This window comes from Hypanus sabinus, chromosome 14 (genome assembly GCF_030144855.1).
Source record: "Hypanus sabinus isolate sHypSab1 chromosome 14, sHypSab1.hap1, whole genome shotgun sequence".
Lineage (NCBI taxonomy): Eukaryota > Metazoa > Chordata > Chondrichthyes > Myliobatiformes > Dasyatidae > Hypanus > Hypanus sabinus.
In genome coordinates this window covers 90,991,487-91,016,069 of record NC_082719.1, presented here as the reverse complement: position 1 = coordinate 91,016,069, position 24,583 = coordinate 90,991,487, and the positions used below count along the sequence as shown (strand labels likewise).

The 24,583-nt window shown below is 40.0% G+C and overlaps 1 protein-coding gene across 1 annotated transcript in view; it reads left to right on the top strand.

Moving 5' to 3' along the window:
- nol6 (nucleolar protein 6 (RNA-associated)) overlaps nt 1-24,583 on the top strand; it is a 109,071-nt gene that overhangs the window by 33,575 nt on the left and 50,913 nt on the right. Inside the window, exons 9-13 of the mRNA XM_059989613.1 lie at nt 4,943-5,001; nt 9,863-9,964; nt 12,136-12,251; nt 12,351-12,528; nt 21,649-21,771. Coding sequence (XP_059845596.1) covers nt 4,943-5,001; nt 9,863-9,964; nt 12,136-12,251; nt 12,351-12,528; nt 21,649-21,771 — 578 coding nt within the window. The remainder of the gene's footprint in view (nt 1-4,942; nt 5,002-9,862; nt 9,965-12,135; nt 12,252-12,350; nt 12,529-21,648; nt 21,772-24,583) is intronic.

Here is a 24,583-nt window from a genome sequence, read left to right as displayed (position 1 = left end):
AGTATCAACATCCTTCCAGGGAGTGAATTCCAGTTATATTTTGTAAGAACTTATTTTGGAGTAGTGCAAGTGTATAATTTACAGAAAATGAACCTTTTCAGTGGATGTGTGAAATATCATCGTAGTTTCATGGAGGCATGGTCATAGGTTCTTGCTATGGAATACAGAAATAGTTAACACAGAGAATGAGATGTTGCATAGCATGGTAAGCTACTGTTCCTGTTCATAAAGATTTTGATCATTGAGTGCACTTCTCCACATAATAGATAAGATAAATCCTAAAGTGAACTGAATTTAATCCATTAATGTGCTTTCAGACTACTAGGTTTCATCCAGTTCCTCACATAATGCATGGATTAAGAAGCTTTTTTCCTGGTATAAAGAATAAGTTGGCAAAAGAAAAGAGATGGAAAAATACTAGACTCTAGCTAGTGAGGGAAGGGATTAGCCACCAGAGAAAACAGAAGCAGTGCTGATGACTTAGCCAGAGCAACAAAAATGTCTGGTTTTGACTTTGTGAAAGGGAGAGTTTTGATTTTAATTTAAGCAGAAAAATGAAGTGTAACATAGAACATGGCTCAGGATCCTAAAGAAAAAGAATGCAAATTAACATAAGAAAGATAAATATGATAATAATGTAAATAAATTTGAAAAATAAGCAAAAATTAGTGTTTTCTGTCATTTGACATTTGTTGGGTTTATTTGGTTTTTTTAAATATCCTAGGGACACAAAATTATGAGGGGTATAGATCAGATAAATGTAAGCAGGTTTTTTCCTCTGAAGTTGGGTGGGACTACAACTGGAGGTCATGGGTTAAGGGTGAAAGGTGAAATGTTTAAGTGGAACATGAGGGGAAACGTCTTCATTCAGAGGGTGGTGAGAGTGTGAAACAGTTGCCAGTGCAAGTGGTGCATGCAGGCTCGATCTCAATGTTTATGAGAAGTTTGGATAGGTACGGGTTGTTAAGGCCGTAGAGGGCTGTAGTCCCAGGGCAGGTTGATGGGAATAGGCAGCTTAAATGGTTTGGTACAGACTAGATGGGATGCAGATGCTGGAAATTCAAGCAACACACACAAAATGCAGAAGAAACTCAGCAGGCCAGGCAGCATTAATGGTAAACAGTTGACGTTTCAGGCTGAGATGTCCAGTTTAGTCTTCCGCCTACCTTTCTAGTGCTGAGGAAGAGTCTTGACCCAAAACATTGACTGTTAGTGCATTTCCATGACCTGCTAAGTGTCTGTGCTCCATTTACTAAATACAGTTTCCCAGATGTTGCCATTTGCTATCTCACTGAAGTAAGTAATGTGCTGTGTAAGGTAGAGTGTCATTGACAACGTGATGTAGAGTGACATTGATTATACTATGGAGTAGCACTTAATCACAAGATGGCTGCTCCCTTGGGTCCAGAACTCATTGGCAGCCTTGGTCCAAAATAATAATTAAACTCCAGTGATGAAGTAAGAGTGGCTGCCCTGATATCAGAGCAGCATTTCATAACATGGCAGCACGGTGCTTTGATGCCAATTGACATTAATTTCATCAAAGGGAACAATTCTCCACTGGTTAGAGACATAGTCTCATTGTAGTCATAGGGAACTACAGCACAGAAATAAGCCCTTTGGCCTAAAAGTCTGTGCTGACCTATTTTTATGGCTAGTCCCAGCTAACTGCACCTGGATCACAGCTTTCCACACTGCTGCTATCCATGTACCTACCATAACCTCTGGTTGTACTTTCACCCAACCTCAAGTGCTCAAGTGGAAAAAGCATGCTTGCATTTACCCTACCTATACCTCTCATAAAGCCAATCATAAATCCAAGACATTACTCCACAGAGTCATAGAACTGTAAGGAAATAGGCTCGTTGGCCCATCTCGTCCATGCTGAACCATTAATCTGCCTAGTTCCATTAACCTGCACTGGGCCTCCATACCCTTCCCATCCATGTACCTATTCAAATTTCTCTTAAATAGTGAAATTGACTCTATATCCATCAGGCTTTCCTCATGACAGTTTTCTATCCCCAACCACATTAAAGTGGTTCGTCAGTGACATTCAACCATAAGTTTGGAACTGGAATTGGGCACATTTTCTGCTGTTGTGTCATCTTCAATACTTTTTGCAGCTCCTCAACTCATGGGATGACCTGTGGCTGTAGGACGATTCAGGAAATGCTATGAAAAGGGGCACCCATAAACATCAGGAAGTAAGCATCACCACCCTTGATGTTGTTAATCGAACATTTTCCACTGTTCTGAACTTCCATTTCATCTGCCATTGGTGCACATTGACTGAAATGTATGTCCATAAAATACAACTTGAGGACCTGAGTTGTAGGGAAAGTAGTGTTAGCATTCATTTGAAGAGGTCTAGAATACAAGAGCAGGAATGTGGCGCTGAGGCTTTATAAGTCACTGATGAGGCCTCACCTTGAGTATTGTGAACAGTTCTGGGCTCCTCATCTAATAAAAGATGTGTTGGCATTGGAGAGGGTTCAGAGGAGGTTGACAACGATGATTCCGGGAATGAAGGGGTTATCATATGAGGAATGTTTGATGGCTCTGGGTCTGTACTCACTGGAATTTAGAAGGATGCGGGGGTTCTCATTGAAACCTTTCGAATGTTGAAAGGCATAGACAGAGTAGATGTGGAAAGGATGTTACGCATGGTGAGGGAGTCTAGGACAAGAGGGTACATCCTCAGGATAGAGGGGCACCCTTTCAAAATGGAGTTGCGGAGAAATTTGTTGAGCCAGAGGGTGGTGAATTTGTGGAATTTATTACCACAGGCAGCTGTGGAGGCCAAGTCATTGGGTGTATTTAAGTGTGAGCTTGATAGGTTCTTGATTGGACACAGCATCAGAGGTTAAGGGGAGAAGGCCGGGAGTGGAACTGAGGAGGAGAAAAAGGGATCAGCCGTGATTGAATGGCGGAGCAGATTTGATGGGCCAAATGGCCTAATTCTGCTCGCATGTCTTATGGTCTCATGGAAAGATTGAATAACTTGGGACTTCATTCCTTGGAGTTTAGGAAAATGAGGGAGTTTATAAAGAGGTATGCAAAATCATGAGAGGAGTAGATAGGGTATTTTCATTAAGGTTGGGTGAGACTAGAACTAGAGGTCATAGCTTTAAGGTGAAAGCTGAAAAATTTGAGGGGAACCTGAGGGGTAACATCTTCTGTCAGAGAATGGTGTGAGTGTGGAACAAGTTGCCAGAAGAAGTGATAGGTATGGGTTAAATTGTAAAATGTTTTAAGTTAAATTTGGATAGGTTGTATGGATGAGAGAGGTAAGAAGGGTTATGGTCCAGGTGAGGGATCAGCACAGACTTGATGAGTTGGAGGGCCTATTTCTGTGCTTTTGTGCTATGACTATAATTAACCAAGGCAAGTGGCCTCTGCCACTAGGAAGGACAAAGGCAGCAAGCACCTGGGAATGTGATAACTTGCAGATTCCCTTGTAACACCATCCAGACTTGAGAATATTTCATCACTGCTCTGTTATTGATCTGAATTCTGGTGCTCGCAACCTAACAGCGTTGTGAGATAACCTTTGTCAGAGGAACTGCGGCTTTTGAGATCTGGTCTTTGCCATCTTCGAAAGAATATTTCCAGCCTTGCCACCAATGCTACATTCTGTAAATGAATTGATAAAAATAAGGTTTGGTCCCCGACGTGGGCTGAATTAATTGTTCTCAGCTATGGTAATAATTGGGGAATTATAATTGGTCTTGATGCCTCGGGGTTTAAGATCAGTCAAGGTCCTGAATTGAATTTTTAATTGATAGAAAAATATGCACATCTGTGTCAGGTGAAGTTAGGGCCTGGAGTGTGCCAACAATGAAACAAAATTACATCACCAGCGATCCTGAATCTGAAAAGGAGGCAGGAAATGCAGGAGGTTATGTAAACCAGGCTGATATGGTGAATGTTTCTTTCTTTTGTTACTGTTTCATTCTACAGAATTTTTGTTGTTCAGACTTGCACTTGAAATAGTTGCTTTAGAGGGTTTAAATAGTGGTTATGAGGGGTGTCCAATGAGGGGTGGCACCTCTGGTGAGGGGACTTGTCTGTTCTGGGGCAGCTCACTCATCTTTGGTTCCCAGCAGATGCTCTGCTCTCACCTGTGGCTCCTGGTAGCTGTTTGCATGTGACAGTGACCACACCCCAGTTCACTGCTTCTACAGGCGGATTAAAGCGTCTGAGGGTAGCCAGCAAACTCATACTCCATTGAGATAGGGATATGCCTGACCTAGCATGCAAAATCAGTTCCAGCGGACTGGGCAGATGAGACCTACAGTGAGATCCAACAGCCAGGTAGCTGGTTCTGCAATGTTTCGGGGAGTGTGAAGTGCATGACGAGGCACAGAAGACATCAGGGTCATCCACTGCAATGAAGGTGACCCGCTTGTGACATTTGCTCATACCACTGGGCCCGGACTTCTGAGATCGAGAGAGTCAAATGTCCCCAGTGCAATGGCTTTTCCAGTTTAAAACCTCTCCTTTCCTGTCAACATTGGACCTGCTGAATAACCACCACCACTAGAGGGTTATTGACAGGAACAATGTTATCTTACTGAGAAGAGTAGAGGAATTGGGGAAGAATTACATTAAAATGTTTTCCTGGATACATTTAAAGTGGAGGTTGATAGATTACAGATCAGTAAAGGTGTCAAAGGTTATGGGGAGAATGGGGTTGAGAGGTAGAAATGTATCAGTCATGATTGAATGGCAGAGTAGGTGAATGGACTACAATGATGAGTTCTGCTTCAGTGTCTTATGTTTAGCATAAGGAGGGGGTGGGGTGGGAGAACGAGCTTCTAATTTCACATAATTCTGGCCAAGAAAAGCCAGACATTTCACTGACCCTGCCCTGAGTTAGTTATTTTGTGAAATTTAAGACCTGATTTTTAATAATTCTTCCATTGTTAATTTTGTTCAGCTGTCACGGACCTCGCTCAAAATGGCATCAGCCTTTTCCAGGGCACCGATGACTCAGCGGTAAGATGACATTTTGCCATATATTTTATGCTTTTTATAAAATTAAACATGCACCAATGAAGCCACTACAAGCTACCCTCTTGAGCCCAATTCAAATTGAGAAGGATTCTCCACAAAGCATTTACTACAGTAGCCTCATTAAATTTTTCATTCCTTCTGTTTCGACTGGCGAGATAGTGGCACTTGAGTTATTGAACTGTACTCTGGATGGTTGGCTTTGAATTGTATCATACTCAACAGGACTAGCAACGCCTGCTCATGTATAAAACATCTTCATGAACAATCTGATTACCATAAAATGACATTGAAAGGAGTTGTCTTTTTTGCCTTTCTAATGATGTAAACATTTTTGATTTGATGGAATTCTAATGATGATTCAATAATGTTGTTAATTCTCTTGAGTTCCAAGGTAAAGTTGCTTTTTTGGCTTAGAAAGTAGTTGCACGAGTTGGTGTACAGTGCATGATGGGATGTGTGCTGATTAGAAATGTCTCTCGTTCTTAATTTTAACACTCCTTGACAGAGGACTGGAGTCTGGACATGACACCATTTTGTTCTGTTAATAATCCCTTCTGTTTAACTATTAACAGCAGAAGAAGCTGTTTAGTGGTGGTTTACAAGCATCAATGGGTGCATTGATGTTGTTCACAATTTGCATCAGTGATTTAGACTTTGAAATCAGTATCATTAGTCAAAGGATTCCAAGCTGAGCAGCGAGTGTTGGGGGCAAAGTGCATAGACAGGGTTTGCATCCGGTACCAAGGAGGCTTGCAACAGTCAAATAAGATTAACCAATTGATTAGGGACAAATAATAGTATATATTCAAATCAGAGAAGTGCAAGGTAGTACATTTGTAGGTAGAATAGAACATTTCTTTATTACTCAGAAGGTGTAGTCTAATTTTACATAGAGAAACAAGGGGATCTTGGAGTACAAATACACTAATGCCTGAAGATTGTTCCATTGATGAATGACTTAATTGCTTTGAAGTTTGTTGTCATGTTTGGATGTCTGTCAATTATTCACTTTCTAATACTCACTCTAAAGTAGGAACGCAAGAAGAACCTTTCACCTTTTGGATGTGTTTTGCCTTGGATTAAATCAAAGTTGATCTGTTCCTCGGCCTCTTTCCCTTCATGTTTTTAGTCGATATAAAACTTAATGTCTTAATTAAGGATTGCAAGGACTGCTGAGAGGATCATCGGGACCTCTCGTCCACCCATCCGAGATATTTACCCAAAAGTTGTGTAGCATTGTCAATGATCTCTCCCATCCATCCAACAATCTCTTTGACTCCCTACTGTCAGGCAGGTGGTAAAATAGCATAAGGCTAAGAACTGTTAGGATGGGAAACAGCTTCTTCCCCTAGACAGTAAGGCTGCTAAACTCCCTGTCACTTCCCAGGTCTCATCACGTCTGAAGCTCCATTAGCTTTATACTGTTTATTTTTCAACTTAAACATAGAAAATAGATCAGGAGTAGGCCAATCGGCCCTTCGAGCCTGCACCGTCATTCAGTATGATCATGGCTGATCATCCAACTCAGAACCCTGTACCTGCTTTCTCTCCATACCCCCTGATCCCTTTAGCCACAAGGGCCATATCTAACCTCCTCTTACATATAGCCAATGAACTGGCCTCAACTGTTTCCTGTGGCAGAGAATTCCACAGATTCACCACTCTCTGTGTGAAGAAGTTTTTCCTCATTTCGGTCCTAAAAGGCTTCCCCTTTATCCTTAAACTGTGACCCCACGTTCTGGACTTCCCCAACATTGGAAACAATCTTCCTGCATCTAGCCTGTCCAATCCCTTTAGAATTTTATACGTTTCAATACGATCCCCCCTAAATCTTCTAAATTGCAGTGAGTATAAGCCTAGTCGATCCAGTCTTTCTTCATATGAAAGTCCTGCCATCCCAAGAATCAACCTAGTGAACCTTCTCTGTACTCCCTCTATGGCAAGAATGTCTTTCCTCAGATTAGGGGACCAAAACTGCACACAATGTTCTAGGTGCAGTCTCACCAAGGCCTTGTTCATCTGCAGTAGAACCTTCCTGCTCCTGTACTCAAATTCTTTTGCTATGAATGCCAACATACCATTTGCCTTTTTCACTGCCTGCTGTACCTGCATGCCCACCTTCAATGACTGGTGTACAATGACACCCAGGTCTCGTTGTACCTCCACTTTTCCTAATTGGCCACCATTCAGATAATAATCTGTTTTCCTGTTCTTGCAACCAAAGTGGATAACCTCACATTTATCCACATTAACTTGCATCTGCCATGAATTTGCCCACTCACCTAACCTATCCAATTCACCCTGCATCCTCTTAGCATCCTCCTCACAGCTAACACTGCCGCCCAGCTTTGTGTCATCCGCAAACTTGGAGATGCTGCATTTAATTCCCTTGTCTAAATCATTAATATATATTGTAAAGAACTGGGGTCCCAACACTTGAGCCTTGCGGTACCCCACTAGTCACTGCCTGCCATTCTAAAAAGGTCCCGTTTACTCCCACTCTTTGCTTCCTGTCTGCCAACCAATTCTCTATCCACATCAATACCATACCCCCAATACTGTGTGCCAGTTTGCACACTAATCTCCTGTGTGGAACCTTGTCAAAAGCCTTTTGAAAATCTAAATATTCCACATCCTCTGGCTCTCCCCTATCCACTCTACTAGTTACATCTTCAAAAAATTCTATAAGATTCGTCAGGCATGATTTTCCTTTGACATATCCATGCTGACTTTGTCAGATGATTTCACCTCTTTCCAAATGTGCTGTTATTACATCTTTGATAACAGACTCCAGCATTTTCCCCACCACCAATGTCAGACTAACCAGTCTATAATTCCCTGGTTTTTCTCTTCCTCCTTTTTTAAAAAGTGGGGTTACATTAGCCACCCTCCAATCCTCAGGAACTAATCCAGAATCTAAGGAGTTTTGAAAAATTATCACTAATGCATCCACTATTTCTTGGGCTACTTCCTTAAACACTCTGGGATGCAGACCATCTGGCCCTGGGGATTTATCTGCCTTTAATCCCTTCAATTTACCTAACACCACTTTCCTACTAACATGTATTTCCCTTAGTTCCTCCATCTCACTAGACCCTCGGTCCCCTAGTATTTCCGGAAGATTATTTATGTCCTCCTTAGTGAAGACAGAACCAAAGTAGTTATTCAATTGGTCTGCCATGTCCTTGTTCCCTATGATCAATTCACCTGTTTCTGACAGTAAGGGACCTACATTTGTCTTGACCAATCTTTTTCTTTTCACATATCTATAAAAGCTTTTACAGTCAGTTTTTATGTTCCCTGCCAGCTTTCTCTCATGATCTTTTTTCCCTTTCCTAATTAAGCCCTTTGTCCTCTTCTGCTGGACTCTGAATTTCTCCCAGTCCTGAGGTGTGCTGCTTTTTCTGGCTAATTTATATATTCCTTCTTTGGACTTGATACTATCCCTAATTTTCCTTGTCAGCCACGGGTGCTCTACCTTCCCTGGTTTATTCTTTTGCCAAACTGGGATGAACAATTGTTGTAGTTCATCCATGTGATCTTTAAATGCTTGCCATTGCATATCCACCGTCAACCCTTTAAGTATCATTTGCCAGTCTATCTTAGCTAATTCACGTCTCATACCTTTAAAGTTACCCTTCTTTAAGTTCAGAACCTTTGTTTCTGAATTAACTATGTCACTCTCCATCTTATACAGAATTCCACCATACTATGGTCACTCTTACCCAAGGGGCCTCGCACGACAAGATTACTAACTAACCCTTCCTCATTGCTCAATACCCAATCTAGAATGGTCTGCTCTCTAGTTGGTTCCTCAACATGTTGGTTCAGAAAACCATCCCGCATACATTCCAAGAAATCTTCTTCCTCAGCACCCTAACCAATTTGGTTCACCCAATCTATATGTAGATTGAAGTCACCCATTATAACTACTGTTCCTTTATTGCACGCATTTCTAATTTCCTGTTTAATGCCACCTCCAACCTCACTACTACTGTTAGGTGCCCTGTACACAAATCCCATCAGCATTTTCTGCCCCTCAGTGTTATGCAGCTCTACCCATATCGATTCCACATCCTCCAGGCTAATGTCCTTCCTTTCTATTGTGTTAATCTTCTCTCTAACCACCTTTTGAAGTTGTCTTGGATGCTCAGGAGGATCATGCCCATGATGGAGCTGGCTGAGTTTACACCTTTCTGCAACTTTTTTCAATCCTGTGTAATGGCCCCTCCATACAAGTGATGCAACAAGTTAGAGTGCTCTCCATGATACATCTGTTGAAGTTTGGAATTGTCTTTGGTGACATACCAACTCTCCTCAAATTTCCAATAAACTGCAGCTGCCTTCGTGCCTTCTTTGTAACTGCATCAGTATGCTGGGCCCAAGATAGATCCTCAGAGATGCCGACACTCAGGAACTTGAAACTGCTCACCCTTTCCACTTCTGTGGACATTGGTGTGTGTTCCTTTGACTTCCCTTTCCTGAAGCCAACGATCAATTCTTTGTCTTACTGATGTTGAGTGCAAGCTTGTTGCTGCAACATCACTCAACGAGCTGATCTATCTCGCTCCTGTACATCTGCTCGCACCATCCAAAATTCTCCAAACAATAGTTGCATTGTTGGCAAATTCACAGACGGTGCTTGAGCTATGCCTGGCCACATAGCCGTGGGTGTAGAGAGGGTAAAACATAATAGTATACTTGGTCAATTTGTTTATTCTGGAGATTATTGTGAGTTTCATGTGATGGACTGTTGTCTTGGTTTGACTTCATTAGGGATTGGCGAGATGATGCTGAGTGTTATTTATTGAAGTAGATAACATGCTAACATTTTTTTCCATAGCCATCACTTGCAGACTTCCATCAGTCTTTTGAAGTTGTATTTGTGGATCCCTCAGGATTTGTAAACCTCTGTGCTGAAATGACAGCAAGCAAATACAAGCAGGTACAAAACATGATATGGTTGCTAATTTTTTTCATTGTATATTGGGACTAATTTATAAGAAAAGTTTCATGTCTGTAAGCTTTTATGAAGGAAATTATGCTATGTTAATGTGTTAAATTTATTATTTGCCGTTGTTTTAAATCCATGCTTTTCTCTTTTGCCCATCTCCAAATTTTTCTTCCTGCTATTCTGAAAATTGATTCTAATTTGCATTTCCCAGCCCTGTGATACCTTGAAGAAATGATCATTCTTATATTAGTGAATAGAGTCTTAGAACAGTCCAGCGCAGAAACCACCCATTCGGCCCATCTAGTCGATGCCACGCTATTATGCGGCCTAATTCTATTGACCTGCACCCAGACCATAACCCTCTGTAACTATCCAAATTTCTCTTAAATGTTGAAATCAAATATTGGCAGCTTATTTGAACTTGTTGCTCCCAACTATTTACTCTGGCTGCTTTTAACCACTTCTTTGGCACGGTGTACTTTTCATGCAGATAGTGAAGTGGAGTTGGAATCTGTTATTTCTTCTACTGCATTAATTAGTAATTCAGACTGAGTGTTTGTGTTCCCCAATTTACCCAAGTCTCTGGTCATCCACCAAAACTATTAATCAATATGATGAAAAACTGCAGAAAATAGAAGGAAATGTTACTTGTCACTTCCTGTGTATTGTCCATATCTGTGTCCTTTCTTTCAGGATATTCCTCACCTTTGATATAAGATTACTGAAATTCTTTCACTTCCATTTCTTCAGAACAAATTGTAGAACCTTATCAAATGCGTTTTGTAAGCCTGAATGGTTAGAATTGCATTGCACAAGAGGCCATTTGGCCCTTGTTCTCTTTGTTAGCTCATGACAAAGAGGTGACCAGTTTACATCCACAACTGCACGAATTAGGCCATTCCATGCTGCTTTTTCACAGCTTTTACAGGCAATAATTTCACCCTTGGGCAGTGTGGTCTAAATTGTAAAGCTCTTGTGCATCTGATGCAGAGGGGGGCAGTGGGAATATTCTCAATTATTTTCTAGTTCTTTCGTTGGTTGATTTAAACCTTTTGATCTTTGGTTGCCAGAGCTTTTCATCAAAACATTTCATGATAGTTTTCCGTTACAAGTTTCTCTTTGTAGTACTTACGATAACAGATTGTTCTCCTCTCTTCTATCATCGTGGCAAACCTCTTCTATATCTTCTGCAAGATCTTGTCATTAGTAACATCCTAATAACCTGGAAGAGAGTTGTTTACTGCATTCTTCTAGCTCTGTTCTGTACTCTGAGCCCTGACCTCATTTAACAGCTTTTTGTCTGGCACGTTATAAAATGCATTACGGAAACCAAAGTACCACTAGCAGGGCCTTTCCTATAATCACTACCACTTAAATTCTCACAAAACTAATCAACGTTCAAAGTACATATATTATCAAAGTATGTATACTGTATGCAACCTTAAGATTCGTCTCCTTACAGACAGTTACAAGGAAACCCATTAAAAAAGACCGTCAAGCACTCAATGTGCAAAAAGAAAAGAACAAATCGTGCAAACAATAAAAAGTAAACAAATAACATTCAGAATTAAATTTAACCGAAGTGAGTTCACAGCCATGAAGCCAGTGACAGCCAATCCAGGAGCCTGTTAGTTGCAAGCCACAACCTCAGTTCAGCACAGAGACAAGTAAATCTTGCCAAGCAGCGAGCTGAACATCGGCCCATCCCTTGCCTCCAGTCCCGACAACCTGACCTTTCTAATCTGTTCCGGAGCTTAATTGTTGAACAAAATCAAACACAATAAGCCATGCACAATAATCAATAGCTATAAATGGATCAGATATGATTTTTTATATATATGTATTTGTTTATGTGTTTATTTAGAACATGACTGTAGATCTACTAAATATTTCCAACACTTTATTTTGCTCCTAGCATCTGCTGTATTTTGAGTTTTGCAATCTATTGATGTTCAGTTGCCTCTCGAAAAATACTAAGTTGATCAGACAATATCTGTCAAAAGAGAATGAAAGGTCGCAGACTCGAAGTGTTGGCTGTTTCTCTTTCCATAGATGCTGCTGAATTCAATCAGCATTTTCTCTTTTTTTAATTTGAGATTTCCAACTGCAGTTTTTTAAAATGTTCGATTATTGAAACTTTATTTTGTGTGGTAATATTTCAGATTCAGCATGAAGCAGAGAAATCAATGGAAATTCTTGACAATAAGACCGTGGATGGCTTTGAAATTCTCTTGATGACTCGGAAACATTTCATTCAAACATTTGACCATGTCTTTTTGTAAGGGCATTTTTTTCATTTATATCAATGCTATTTTACTATATTGGAAGAATATTTTTGTGTATAATTTCCCTCATGTTTCTGAACATTTCTTAATAGCCTGAAGAACCTGGTCAAGCTGCAGGAGGGCTGTAAAAAGATGAAACTGCTCAATGAATTGATTGATCATGGAGGCAACTACATTGCTACAATCCTGCCTCGCCTTCTGTCACTGTTAACTCATGGACTCGGGCAGCGGATTCACCTTCTCTCTCATGCTCTTGTTCAAATATCTGAAGTAAGTCAAATCATTTTGGTCATTGACAGCTTGAGAAAATGAATGTTTTGGACATAAGTGTTTGCAATGATTCAAAGTACATTTATCAACAAAGCATGTATGCAGTATACAGCCCTGAGATTCATCCTCCCACAGGCAATGATAAAACGAGTACCTTGGAACCAACTTAAAGAAAACATCAAACTCCCAATGTGAGGGAGAAAAAGTAGAAATCGGGCAAATGGTAAAAAGCGAGTGAATAACACACAATATTAAACATTAAACCACAAGAATGATCTAAGACTATTTAGCTTAATTCAGTTCAGTTTAGCACTGTGTTGTTCGTTGACTGCAGGTCGCAGATTCAGTCTGCGCTGAAGCACCCCAGTCACATGGCAAAAATGTAGGTAACATGAACCAGAGTCCTCCAAAAATGAGTTATAGCCACGAGCAAACACGAGCAAATCTGCAGATGTTGGAAATTCAAACAACAACACACACAAAGTGCTGCTGGAAGGGTCCTGACGAAGGGTCTCGGCCCGAAACGTCGACAGCGCTTCTCCCTATAGATGCTGCCTGGCCTGCTGTGTTCCACCAGCATTTTGTGTGTGTTGTAATAGCCACGAGCTACTTCATTTGTCGTAAACATTTACATTTATTAGGAAACTGTGTATTGGTGCAACGTACAACAAAAAATACTATTCAATGATTAAAAATAATGAATTATGTAAAAATGTGAGAAGTACGGATATAGATAAAATGTGTGCAAATACATAAATACCTACATGTATTTGCAATGTAAACTGCATTATAAAAAGTGTTTAAAGCATTCCAGAGCAGTGTGATGGCTGAGGTGTTGGGGGTGGGGTTGAGGGGTTGATCAGATTAACTGCCTGAGGAAAGAAACTTAAGATGCTGTGAAGTTTTTGTTTTCAATAGCCCTATAACGCTTTCCCGAAGAGAGCTTTTGGAAAAGGCAGTTTGCTGGGTGTGTAGTGTCTGCAATGATTCTTTTCCCCCCCGGCCACATACAAGTCCACCCAATGACCCTTTCTGCTATCCTAATGGTTCGCTGCAGTTTTTGTAGTTTCTGTTCAGAAATTGCTTTTACTATTTATTCCCTTTGTACATTGTAGAAATAACTCTTTGCTCTTGAAGTGTGGAGTTATAACTCATCAGGAATATCTTTTGCTTATTTTAAAATAAATCTCTCCTGGTAATTTCTTCAGTCTGGTTGGCTCTCTCCTCTCAGTTCTTTCTGTAAAAGATGGAGGTGAACTAAATGGGTTCTTGAGAATTATTGAGTGTTTCTGTATCTACATTGTAAAGACTAGCTTTAATAAATTTCAGATTGATGTTCCTTGATCAATAGTCTGCAACCCTGGTAATTTTTCACCAAATTAAGCGTTAGGCCACTACTTCAGATTATCAATAAAACAAAATAAAATCTGGACATATCGATTCAATGAAGTAAATTCTGTCCAGTCAATTTCACTAAAAATATCCAGAGAATACTTCCGGTAAGATGGCGATTGCTTAGCTGCTCCGAACTTTTGTTCCGTTACCGTCGCTATCTTTGCACTAAATGTCTCCATTTTTTAAACCTTAGTTGGGAACTTTTTCGGTATCTCTTACTTGCCTGTGAACACATCTAACTTACAATGTCTAGCAAGAGTTCTAAATCCGGGAGAAAGGAAGCTACGGCTCTCTCAGACGAGACCCTGGCTGTGCTCCGAGACGAAACTTTAAAGGAATTCAAAACCGCTTTCAAACAGTTGGAAGACAAACTGGATCGGATCAATGATAAAGTGGACAAACATGCCCAACACTTATCTCGCATCGATTCGACTTCTGAAGATTTAGAAAGTCGTGTTCGATACTTGGAAACTCTCTGTTCCAGCTTAGAGGAAAAGTGTAACAAACTCCTTTTCAAAATGGTGGATCTCGAAAATCGCAGCAGACGCTGCAATCTTAGAATTCTTGGATTGCCAGAGGCCACCGAACAGGGATCAACAGTGAAGTTTTTCGCCGAGTTTCTCTGTGAGATATTCGGGAAAGATTTGCTTCCGAACCCACCTGAGCTCGAACGGGCACACCAGGTCTACGTTCCCCCCCGAAATTCTGGGCTCCCGCCCGCGACCAGTAATCTTATGCTTCCATCAATACCAGGTAAAACACAGTCTGATCGTGGAGGCACGTCGCAGAGGTTCTTTTATTTTCCAGGACACAACCATTCGCTTTGTGGAAGATTTTGCACCCCAGACCTTAAAGATGCGCGCTGAGTTTAAAGGCACAATGAAAGTGCTTTTTGATCGTGGTTTTAAACACTCTCTTCATTCTCCTGCCGATCTACGAATCAAGCTTAACACTGGAAAATACAAGTGGTTTAAATCAGTGAAGGAAGCTGATGCATTTGTGGCAAGTCTTCCGGCTATCCAGTCATCTTCGGAACCCGATCGGACCTCCTAAAATGGTGGATAAGTACTTCTCCTAGTAAAATTACTTTTTCTGGACTCAGACTTTACTTGAATCACTCAGACATTATTCATCGAAACTCTAAGGGCTGTTGACAATCTCTCCCTGGATTTGGTGTGTGTGTAATCTATCTTTTATTGTTGTACAACTTTATCTACAGAGTTCTACAACTGACTTTAACTTGTTTTGGAGGTTTGAAGTCTTCAGTGAAGGCCTTCCTGTTTGTTGGTTCACAGTTTAATTGCCGATCTATTTTTCCTTCTTTTTATATTTATTTATTTTATTATACTTTTTCTTTTCTTCACCCCCTTTTTTCTAATTTCTGAATTTTTTTCTCTCTTCTCTGTAAATGGTTGATAAATACTCGTCTTGAATTTATAATTTTCCCCTTCTTCTCCTTTTTTTATCCCTTTTTTTTCCTTTCTCTTACTTTATTCTTCTATAATTTTTTCGCTGGCAGGTTAGTTTTGGTCCTCTTCCGATTTTCTCTGTATTAAGTTTTATATTCCTGCAGAAGGTGTTCTAATCTGTAGTTATGTTTTTTAGTGCATAAACTAGTTACTATTTATTATAGTATTTACACGGAACTGCTGTTAATGACACAGATCTGGAAGTTGTATTTGGGTTAATTTTTTTGGTAGAGCTAGCTACTTGTTTTGGTAGCCGTCTAGTTTTGGGTTGTGTGGGTGGGGTGGATTTTCTAGTTCCAACATCACTCACAGTATATATTATATCTCTTTATTGCTCAGGACATGTATATGTTTTGATTTTACGAATCTATGTTTACATCTCTGCTTCCAGACTGCTATTGTACTGCTTGACTTTTTATATGCCTTCTGCCTTTTATGCATTATTAATCGATAATGGCTATTGCACTTAAATTTGTGAGCTGGAATGTAAAGGGATTGAATCACCCTGTTAAAAGGAGGAAGGTATTCTCACATATCCAACAACTCAAAGCTGACATTGCTTTCCTTCAAGAAACTCATATTCGTTGTTCTGATAACTCCCGGCTTTTGTCAAAGTGGGCAGGTCAGCATTTTCATTCATCCTTTACCGCTAAAGCTAGGGGAGTCTCCATTCTTATTAACTCAAATATTCCTTTTGAACTCCATAATAAAATATCTGATATAAATGGCCGTTTTATTATTGTTTCTGGCAAACTATATAACACTAAAGTTGCACTAGCAAACCTGTATGCCCCCAACTTTGATTATGTTAATTTTTTTGAACGGTTTTTTTCCTCACTACCAGACTTAAACTCATACTCTCTTCTACTGGGTGGTGACTTCAATAGTTGGTTAGATCCTAATTTGGATCGATCGTCCTCTGTTACTAGACCACCTACTAAATCTGCCTTAGCTATTCAATCGTTTCTCTCTAATTATGGTATCTCTGATATATGGTGTTTCCTCCATCCTATGGAGAGAGATTATTCTCTCTTCTCACATGTTCAGCATACTTTCACTAGAATTGATTATTTCTTACTCGATAACCAACTTATTCCATTTGCCCACTCTTGTGACTATCAGAGTATACTGATTTCTGTCCATGCCCCAATTACTCTCTCTCTGAACTTTCCTGGTCTCCCTCAGAGGAATAAACACTGGCGGTTTGATTCAACTTTATTATCGGTTGGTGATTTTTAAAAATTTATTAAGGATCAGATAACCTTTTATTTTAACACTAATACATCACCTGAAGTGCCATCCCAGATTGTCTGGGATGCCATGAAAGCATATCTGAGGGGGCAAATAATCTCTTACACAGCAAATCTCAACAGAAGATCCCGTGCAGATCGATTAGACCTCATTAACCAGATTAAAGAATTGGATCAAATATATGCCCAAACTAAGAACCCTGAATTATACAAGAAGCGCGTTGAACTCCAAACTAAATTTAACCTTCTGTCCACTCAACCTGTCGAACGCCAACTTCTCGAGAGCAAGAGTCGCTTTTACATTCATGGGGATAAGTCTGGTAAATTCCTAGCCAATCAGCTGAGGTGTTCCAAAGCCAAACAACATATTACAAAGATCCGGAAGGAGAACGGAGACTTTACATCGGATCATTTAGAAATTAATGACGCATTTAAAAATTTTTATTCTTGGCTTTATTCCTCTGAATCTCTGAATGACAATATCTCTGTTGATCAATTTTTACAGAATCTGAATATCCCCTCACTTTCATCTGATTTCAAAGCCAAACTCAATGCACCTATGTCATCAGAAGAAATATCTATTGCAATTTCTGCACTGTCCTCGGGGAAATCTCCTGGACCTGATGGGTTCCCTGTAGAACTTTATAAATCATTCTCTTCACTTCTTTCTCCTCAGTTACTCTCAGTATTATCTGACTTGTTTAATTACGGCAAATTGCCACCCTCTTTCAGTGAGGCATCTATTATTCTTCTTTTAAAAAAGGGCAAAGACCCAACAGAGTGTTCCTCGTATAGGCCGATCTCTCTGCTCAATGTTAAAGTAAAGATCTTAGCTAAAGTTTTGGCTCATAGCTTAGAAACCGTTATTCCCTCCATTATCTCTGATGACCAAACAGGTTTTATTAAAAACCGTCTCCCTTTTTTTAACATTTGGCGTTTATTTAATATCTTATACTCACCTCCAACTGGGATTCCTGAATGTGTTATTTCCCTCGATGCGGAGAAAGCATTTGATCATAAAGAGTGGAACTAACTTTTTGCTGTCTTAGAAAAATTTGACCTCGGCCAAAGTTTCATCTCTTGGATCCAATTGCTGTACCTGTGTCCTACTGCTTCTGTTTTAACTAATTTTCAGAAATCCCAAGTATTTAATCTCAAACGTGGCACCCGTCAGGGATGCCCCTTAAGTCCCTTTCTCTTTGATTTGGCTATAGAACCTCTGGCGATAGCATTTCGAAATTGTCCTGAATTGACCGGGATTTGGAGAGGGGGTGTTGAGCATAAAGTTTCTCTCTACGCTGATGACTTATTACTCTTTCTCTCAAATCTGTCTACATCCTTACCTCTAATGTTTTCACTTCTTGACCAGTTTAGCCAGATCTCTGGCTATAAACTTAATTTACATAAGAGTGAACTTCTCCCAATTAATAAAGAAGCACAAGAACTAACATTTCATGATCTCCCTTTTAAAGTAGTCCATAATCAATTTACTTATCTTGGAATTACAGTCACAAGGAAGTTTAAAGATCTCTTTCGTGAAAACTTTGCCAATCTTTCATATGCTATAAAACAGTCTGGTATAATGGTCACCTCTATCTATGTCTTTGGTAGGTCGTATTAATGTTGTTAAAATGTATGTTCTCCCCAAATTTTTATACCTATTTCAATCTATCCCAATTTTTATTCCTAAATCTTTTTTTGATTCCTTAGACTCTATTATTTTGTCATATCTATGGCAGAATAAGCGCTCTAGAATTAATAAAATCCATCTCCAAAAATCTAAAAAAGAGGGTGGCATGGCTTTACCTAACTTTCGTTTATATTATTGGGCAGCTAATTTACGTTGTGCTACCTTTTGGTCTTTCTTCCACGGCCAACCCGAGTGCCCTAACTGGGTGGCGATGGAGTTGAGCTCCACTAAAGAATTATCTATCTCTGCACTTCTTGGCTCTGCACTCCCTAGTAGTCTGCCCAGATCAATAGCTAATCCTCTTGTTCGACACACTTTGAGTATATGGGCTCAGTTCAGGAAATGCTATGGTTTCCAGGGGTTTTCCGTTTCCAGCCCTGTTGCTCATAATCACCTTTTTTTACCTACTACATACGATTCAGCATTCCATGTTTGGTATAGGAAGGGCATTAGACATTTTGAAGATCTTTTCATTGATAATCGCTTTGCTTCTTTTCAGCAGCTCTCTGTTAAGTTCAATCTGCCTAACGCTCATTTTTTCAGATATCTCCAAATCCAACACTTTATTGCTCCTTTAATTCCTAACTTTCCTGAAATGCCTGTGAAAAATGTTATGGGCCTATTTCTTTCTATTAATCCACTAGGTAAAGGTTTAATATTAATCATCCGAGATAAACTAGCAGCCTGACGACGGGCCCCTATAGATAAAATCAAAATGGCCAGGGAGCAGGATTTAAATATCTCCTTATCTGAGGAGAGCTGGGATTCAGTTCTCAAATCGGTTAACTCAACCTCTCTTTGTGCTTGCCACTGCCTTTTACAGTTTAAGATTGTTCATCGAGCCCATATGTCTAAATCTAAACTATCACGATTCTACCCTAGCATTAGTCCGCTCTGTGATAAATGCAAGAGGGGCGTGGCCTCTCTCATCCATATGTACTGGTTCTGTCCTAGCTTGGAGAAATTCTGGAAAGATGTCTTCACTACATTATCGTGCATTCTGAATCAGCACCTAGAACCAAACCCCTTAATTGCTTTGTTCGGTTTTTGGGGCAAGACAGATTTATGTTTGGGTCCGACCAAATGCCGAATATTATCCTTTGCCTCTCTCCTGGCTAGATGCTTGATCCTCCTTAGATGGAGAGATGTTGCCCCGCCCACTCATGCTCAATGGCTTAACGATATCATGGCCTGCTTGGACCTAGAAAAAATTCATTATTCAGTTCTCAATTTGGATCTAAAGTTCCATAAGGTCTGGGGACCTTTTATCGACTACTTTCATAACCTTCCTCTTGACGAGGGTTTTTTTTTCTTTTAGGTCCCTTGCTTTCAGCTCCCGTTTTTTTTCTCTGGTAGAAGGCATTATTATCCTCTGTTGCTGAGTGTATTCACAGTTTGGGAGTTTGGCTGTCCTGACTTATACTCTCTATATTGTGTTGTGGTTGGTCTGGAGTTGCTGTTGTTTTCTCTTGTGTTGTGGGGCTTGGGGAGGACACTAAGCTTATTTGTCTTTAATTTAGGTGCTTTTTTGTTAAATTCTCTTCCTTTGTAGTATATTGTTATTGTATGCTTAATTTTGCACTGTTTTAATGTTCCTAATTGGGATTTGGGGTTTTTAATTTGTAAAATGTTTTGAAAAACTAAAAAAAAATTTAAAAAAAATCCAGAGAATGTCTGCAGGTTGTAATATCTGTCTTCCTTGAGAAGTAAAACACCCTGGCGATAATATGAAAGAATATTGCTTGTGTTATGTTGCCCTCTAGTGATACCTGCAAGAAAGTACAATTGGAAAACATAGAAACATAGAAAACCTACAGCACAATTCAGGCCCTTCGGCCCACAAAGTTGTGCCAAACATGTCCCTACCTTAGAAATTACTAGGATTACCTATAGCCCTCTATTTTACTAAGCTCCATGTACTTATCTAAAACTATCTTAAAGGACCCTATCGTATCCGCCTCCACCACTGTTGCTGGCAGCCCATTCCACGCACTCACCACTCTCTGAGTAAAAAACTTACACCTGACATCTCCTCTGTACCTACTCCCCAGCACCTTAAACCTGTGTCCTCTTGTGGCAGCCATTTCAGCCCTGGGGAAAAGAGATGGTATGATGGCAGAGGGGAGATGTGTTTTGTGAAATAGATTCATAGGACACTACAGCACAGAAACAGTCCCTTCGGCCCATCTAGTTCATGCTGTACCATTTGACCTGCACCCGAACCATAGCTCTCCGTATATCTCCCATCCATGTACCTTTTACTCTTGAATGTTGAAATCAAACCAGCTTTGGCTCACGCTTTTACCTAGCAAGATTCCAGGCTTAATTGTCTGTGTGGCTGAGTTAGGGGACAGGGGTGGAGGTGATGAGCCTCCATCTCATTTGATTTGGTTAGCAGGAGAATTTGTGCTCTAATTAACATTTGGTAAGGTGTAAGAATGTGGTAGTTGGTAAAGTTAAACTGTGGTGGCATCCATCCATGGATGAAACCACAGTTAATATGGTCTGGGCTAACCTAAGAAGAATGGTGATTGGGTGAGTTACTGGGAGACCGGTAACTCACTTCTTATCGAACTCTTCTTATTGTTTTAGGAGTTGGCGCAGTTAATGTCTGTTCTTGCAAAGCGTATTTGGAGGCACTCTTCTTGGCTGTTGACTGATAAACAACAGCACTTCGTAAAAATGAAAGCATTGTTAGATCTCTGTTTATTTTTTGATCCTTGTGGTTCTTCCAAGAATTGAAAATGGCAAGCAGTCTTAATTCCAAGATATCAGTTTATTTTAGCGTACAAACAAACTTGTAAGTATGAAGCAAACTAAACAAAGAGCTGATAGATGATGCTAAGAGGGGAATTAATGCTAAAGGGTGTAAGACAAAAAAATAAATGATTGCACTTCTGAAAAATTTGTCATTTTCATAGATAAGAGAATTCCATAGTGGTAAATTAGTTAATAGGCTACATAATTGAAACAATTACATCATGTGGGTAGTGTGCTAATACTTAGCCAATGAAAAAATGTCAAAGGTGATAAACCGTTAGTTTAGCTGCTATACTGCTTTCTGCCAGTGAGTGTGAAAAACACACGAGTTTGTTAGAAAGTACAAATCTTATAAAAAGTATTATTTTAAAAAACAATGGTTTCTGACTGCATTAACTGCATTGTACTCTTGAAGTTGCTGGATCTACATGTTTATCAACCTCTCCCTTTTATTACAGGAGGCTAATGGAAGCATGATGCCTATTATTGATCTATATAGGATCATAGGATCGTATTTAGTTTTGTATTAATTTTTTTTCATTCTTTTTGTGTACAGTGGCCTATAAATGTGGATCCTCCAAAACACAAGGATGTCAAACACTTATCCTTTGGCCTTTTACTGAATCCTCAGTTTTCAATGAATGTTTTGGAAAAAGGACCTCAGGCAAATACTCCGGAGGTAAAGATATTTTCGATATAGTTTATAATGGATCTTTTTGTGGTGGGCTGCATTCTGCCAACTGAATAAGTTATTTAGAATTTTGTCATCTGTATTCTCTGCATATGTACCGTACTGAATTTCAGAATCAATTATATTAGACTCTCTGGAGTGTTCTTCTGCCACTTTGAAAAACTGCAGCTGAAGAAACAGCGAACAACTTAGAAGGGGTTCAAACCTTGAACTTTAATTTCTCTTTCCCAGATGCTGCTCGACATGCTGATTGTTCACAGCATTTTCTGTTTTTATTTCAGATTTCCAACATCTGTTGTTCTTTGAAATTTTATTTAGAGAACAAGTTGGTCCCTTGTAATATTCATTGGAGCAGAATTAAGCCATTCATCCCATCGAATCTGTATTGACATTCAATCATGCAGATATATTATCCTTCTCAACCCCATTCTCCTGCCTTCTCCCCGTAACTTTTGACACCCTTGCGAATCAAGAACATATCAACTCCTGCTTTAAATGTGCCCAATGACTTGGCCTCCGCAACCATCTGTGGCAATAAATTCTGGCGATTCATTACCCTCTTCCTAAAGACATTAATCCTCATCTCTGTTCTATAGGGACTTTCTTCTATTCTAAGGCTGTGCCCTCTGGTCCTAGACTCTTCCACTATTGGAAACATTCTCTCCATGTCCACTCTATCTTGGCCTTTCAATTCTGAAAATCAATGATAATCAAATTGATTTTCTTTGTGACTGTAATATCAGGTGTTAGCCATCGTTATTGTGTGACGGTCACAGACCTTTTGGGATATGCATTGAAGAATGGTTAATGTGGAAGTCCTAAAATTGCTTTCGGTATGTTGTCTTTTCATTTGGAGTCCTTCTGCAGATTTTTCTACAGTAACTGAACTGATGTGAGTTTAAGCCATCACTGGTTTACTTATTGAGATGCAGTGTGTCATAGACTCTCCCAGTCCTTTCAGTTCTGCTCAGCAACCCCCCTCCCCCCGATTTAATCCTAGCCTAATCACAGGACAATTAGCCTATCAACTGGTACATCGTTGGACCGTGGAAGGAAACTGGAGCACCCGGGGAAAACACGTGGTCACGGAGAGAACGTACAAATTCCTTACGGTCAGCGGTGGGAATTGAACATGGGTCACTGATACTGTCAAGCGTTGTGCTAACCATTATGCTACCATGCCACATTACTTTAGTGTCAATGTAAAGTATTCTGAAAATCCTGTATTCATTATGTGAAAACTATGTGAGCTTTAATGGCATACTGAGCCAGAATTACTGCTGAGCAAGCTACCTATCCTGTCACATTAGTAAATAAAATCTGATTTTATTTATGTACCCTTTATTTTCTTTCATAAATTTTTCAAAGATATATATTAAAATCTTTTGTATTTTAATTGTTTGCCAATTTTAATTGCACCTATATTTCAGACTTAATAATCTACAATTACTGAGATAATATAGAAATTGCTTTCAAATGTGCAAACGATGAGTATTTTGCTGTGTGTTTGTGGCTCAGCAAACGTTGATACTGTGGAGGCTGGATATAGTTGAGGCACTGGTGTAAGGAAAGGTGGTGGTGTTGCCGCTGACGGCCATTGCAGCAAGTGCCATTGGAGACCTTGTACCTGCAAATTATGAAACTAGAAAGTTTGAGATGAGTAATGGGAATGCACCGCTACTTAAAATAAGTTGTTGTGAATAGTTAATTTGAAGGGGTGAATTGAAAATAATCTTGCTTCGTTTTGAAATGGCTAATGATGCAAGACTAGTTGAATGATAAGCAGAATGCTAGAAGAACTCAGTAGGAGAGACAGTATCTGTACTGTCAGTATCCCATGGTGGGAGATTCTAGGACCAGAGGGCACAGTCTCAGAATACAAGAATGTCCTTTCAGAACAGAGATGAGGAGGAATTTCTTTAGCCAGAGGGTGGCGAATCTGAAGTTCATTAACACAGATGGCTGGGGAGGCTATGTCATTGGGTATTTTCAAAGTGGAGATTGATAGGTTCTTGATTAGTAAGGGCATCAAAGGTTAGGGGAAGTAGGCAGGAGAATGTGTTTGGGAGAGATAATAAATCATCCATGATCAAATAGCAGAGTAAACTTGATGGGCCAGATGGCCTAATTCTGCATCCAGGTTTTTTGATTTTGTGCTTCGCTCACATCGCATGAGTTGTTGCAGGGCAAAGTTCAAAATACATGTATTATCAAGATATGTGTACTGTGTACAACGTTGAGATTTGTCTCCTCACAGGCAGCCACAAAAAAAACACAACAGAACCCCTTTAAAAAAGACCATCAAACACCCAACGTGCAGAAAAAAAGAATGAATCGCGCAAACAATAAAAAGTATGCAAATAACATTCAGAACTGAAGTTCATGGAACTGAGTCTGCAGTGACGCCAGTCATTACTGGAGCTGGTCCAGGAGCCCATTAGTTGCAGGCCACAGCCTCAGTTCAACGCAGAGATGAGTAAACCTCGCCGAGCCACAAGCTGATCACTGGCCCAACCTTTGCCTCCAGCCCTGACAACCCTGATCTTTTCAATCTGGCCCGGCACTTAAATTTGGCAAGCATAGGCTCATTCTTCGCTCTCCGACCCAGGCCCTGCCACTTCAATACACTTTCGCCATACCTTGGAACTGTCACTTTGAATTGGCTTCCCGTCTGCTCCAGCAATGGCCAAGCTACACTCTCATAGCACAGTCTACCCTCTCAGTCCCGGGTTCTGCCACTTTGACTTTGCCTGTATACACCATGGTAGAACAGTCCTGCACCTTCGAGACTGCACACCGC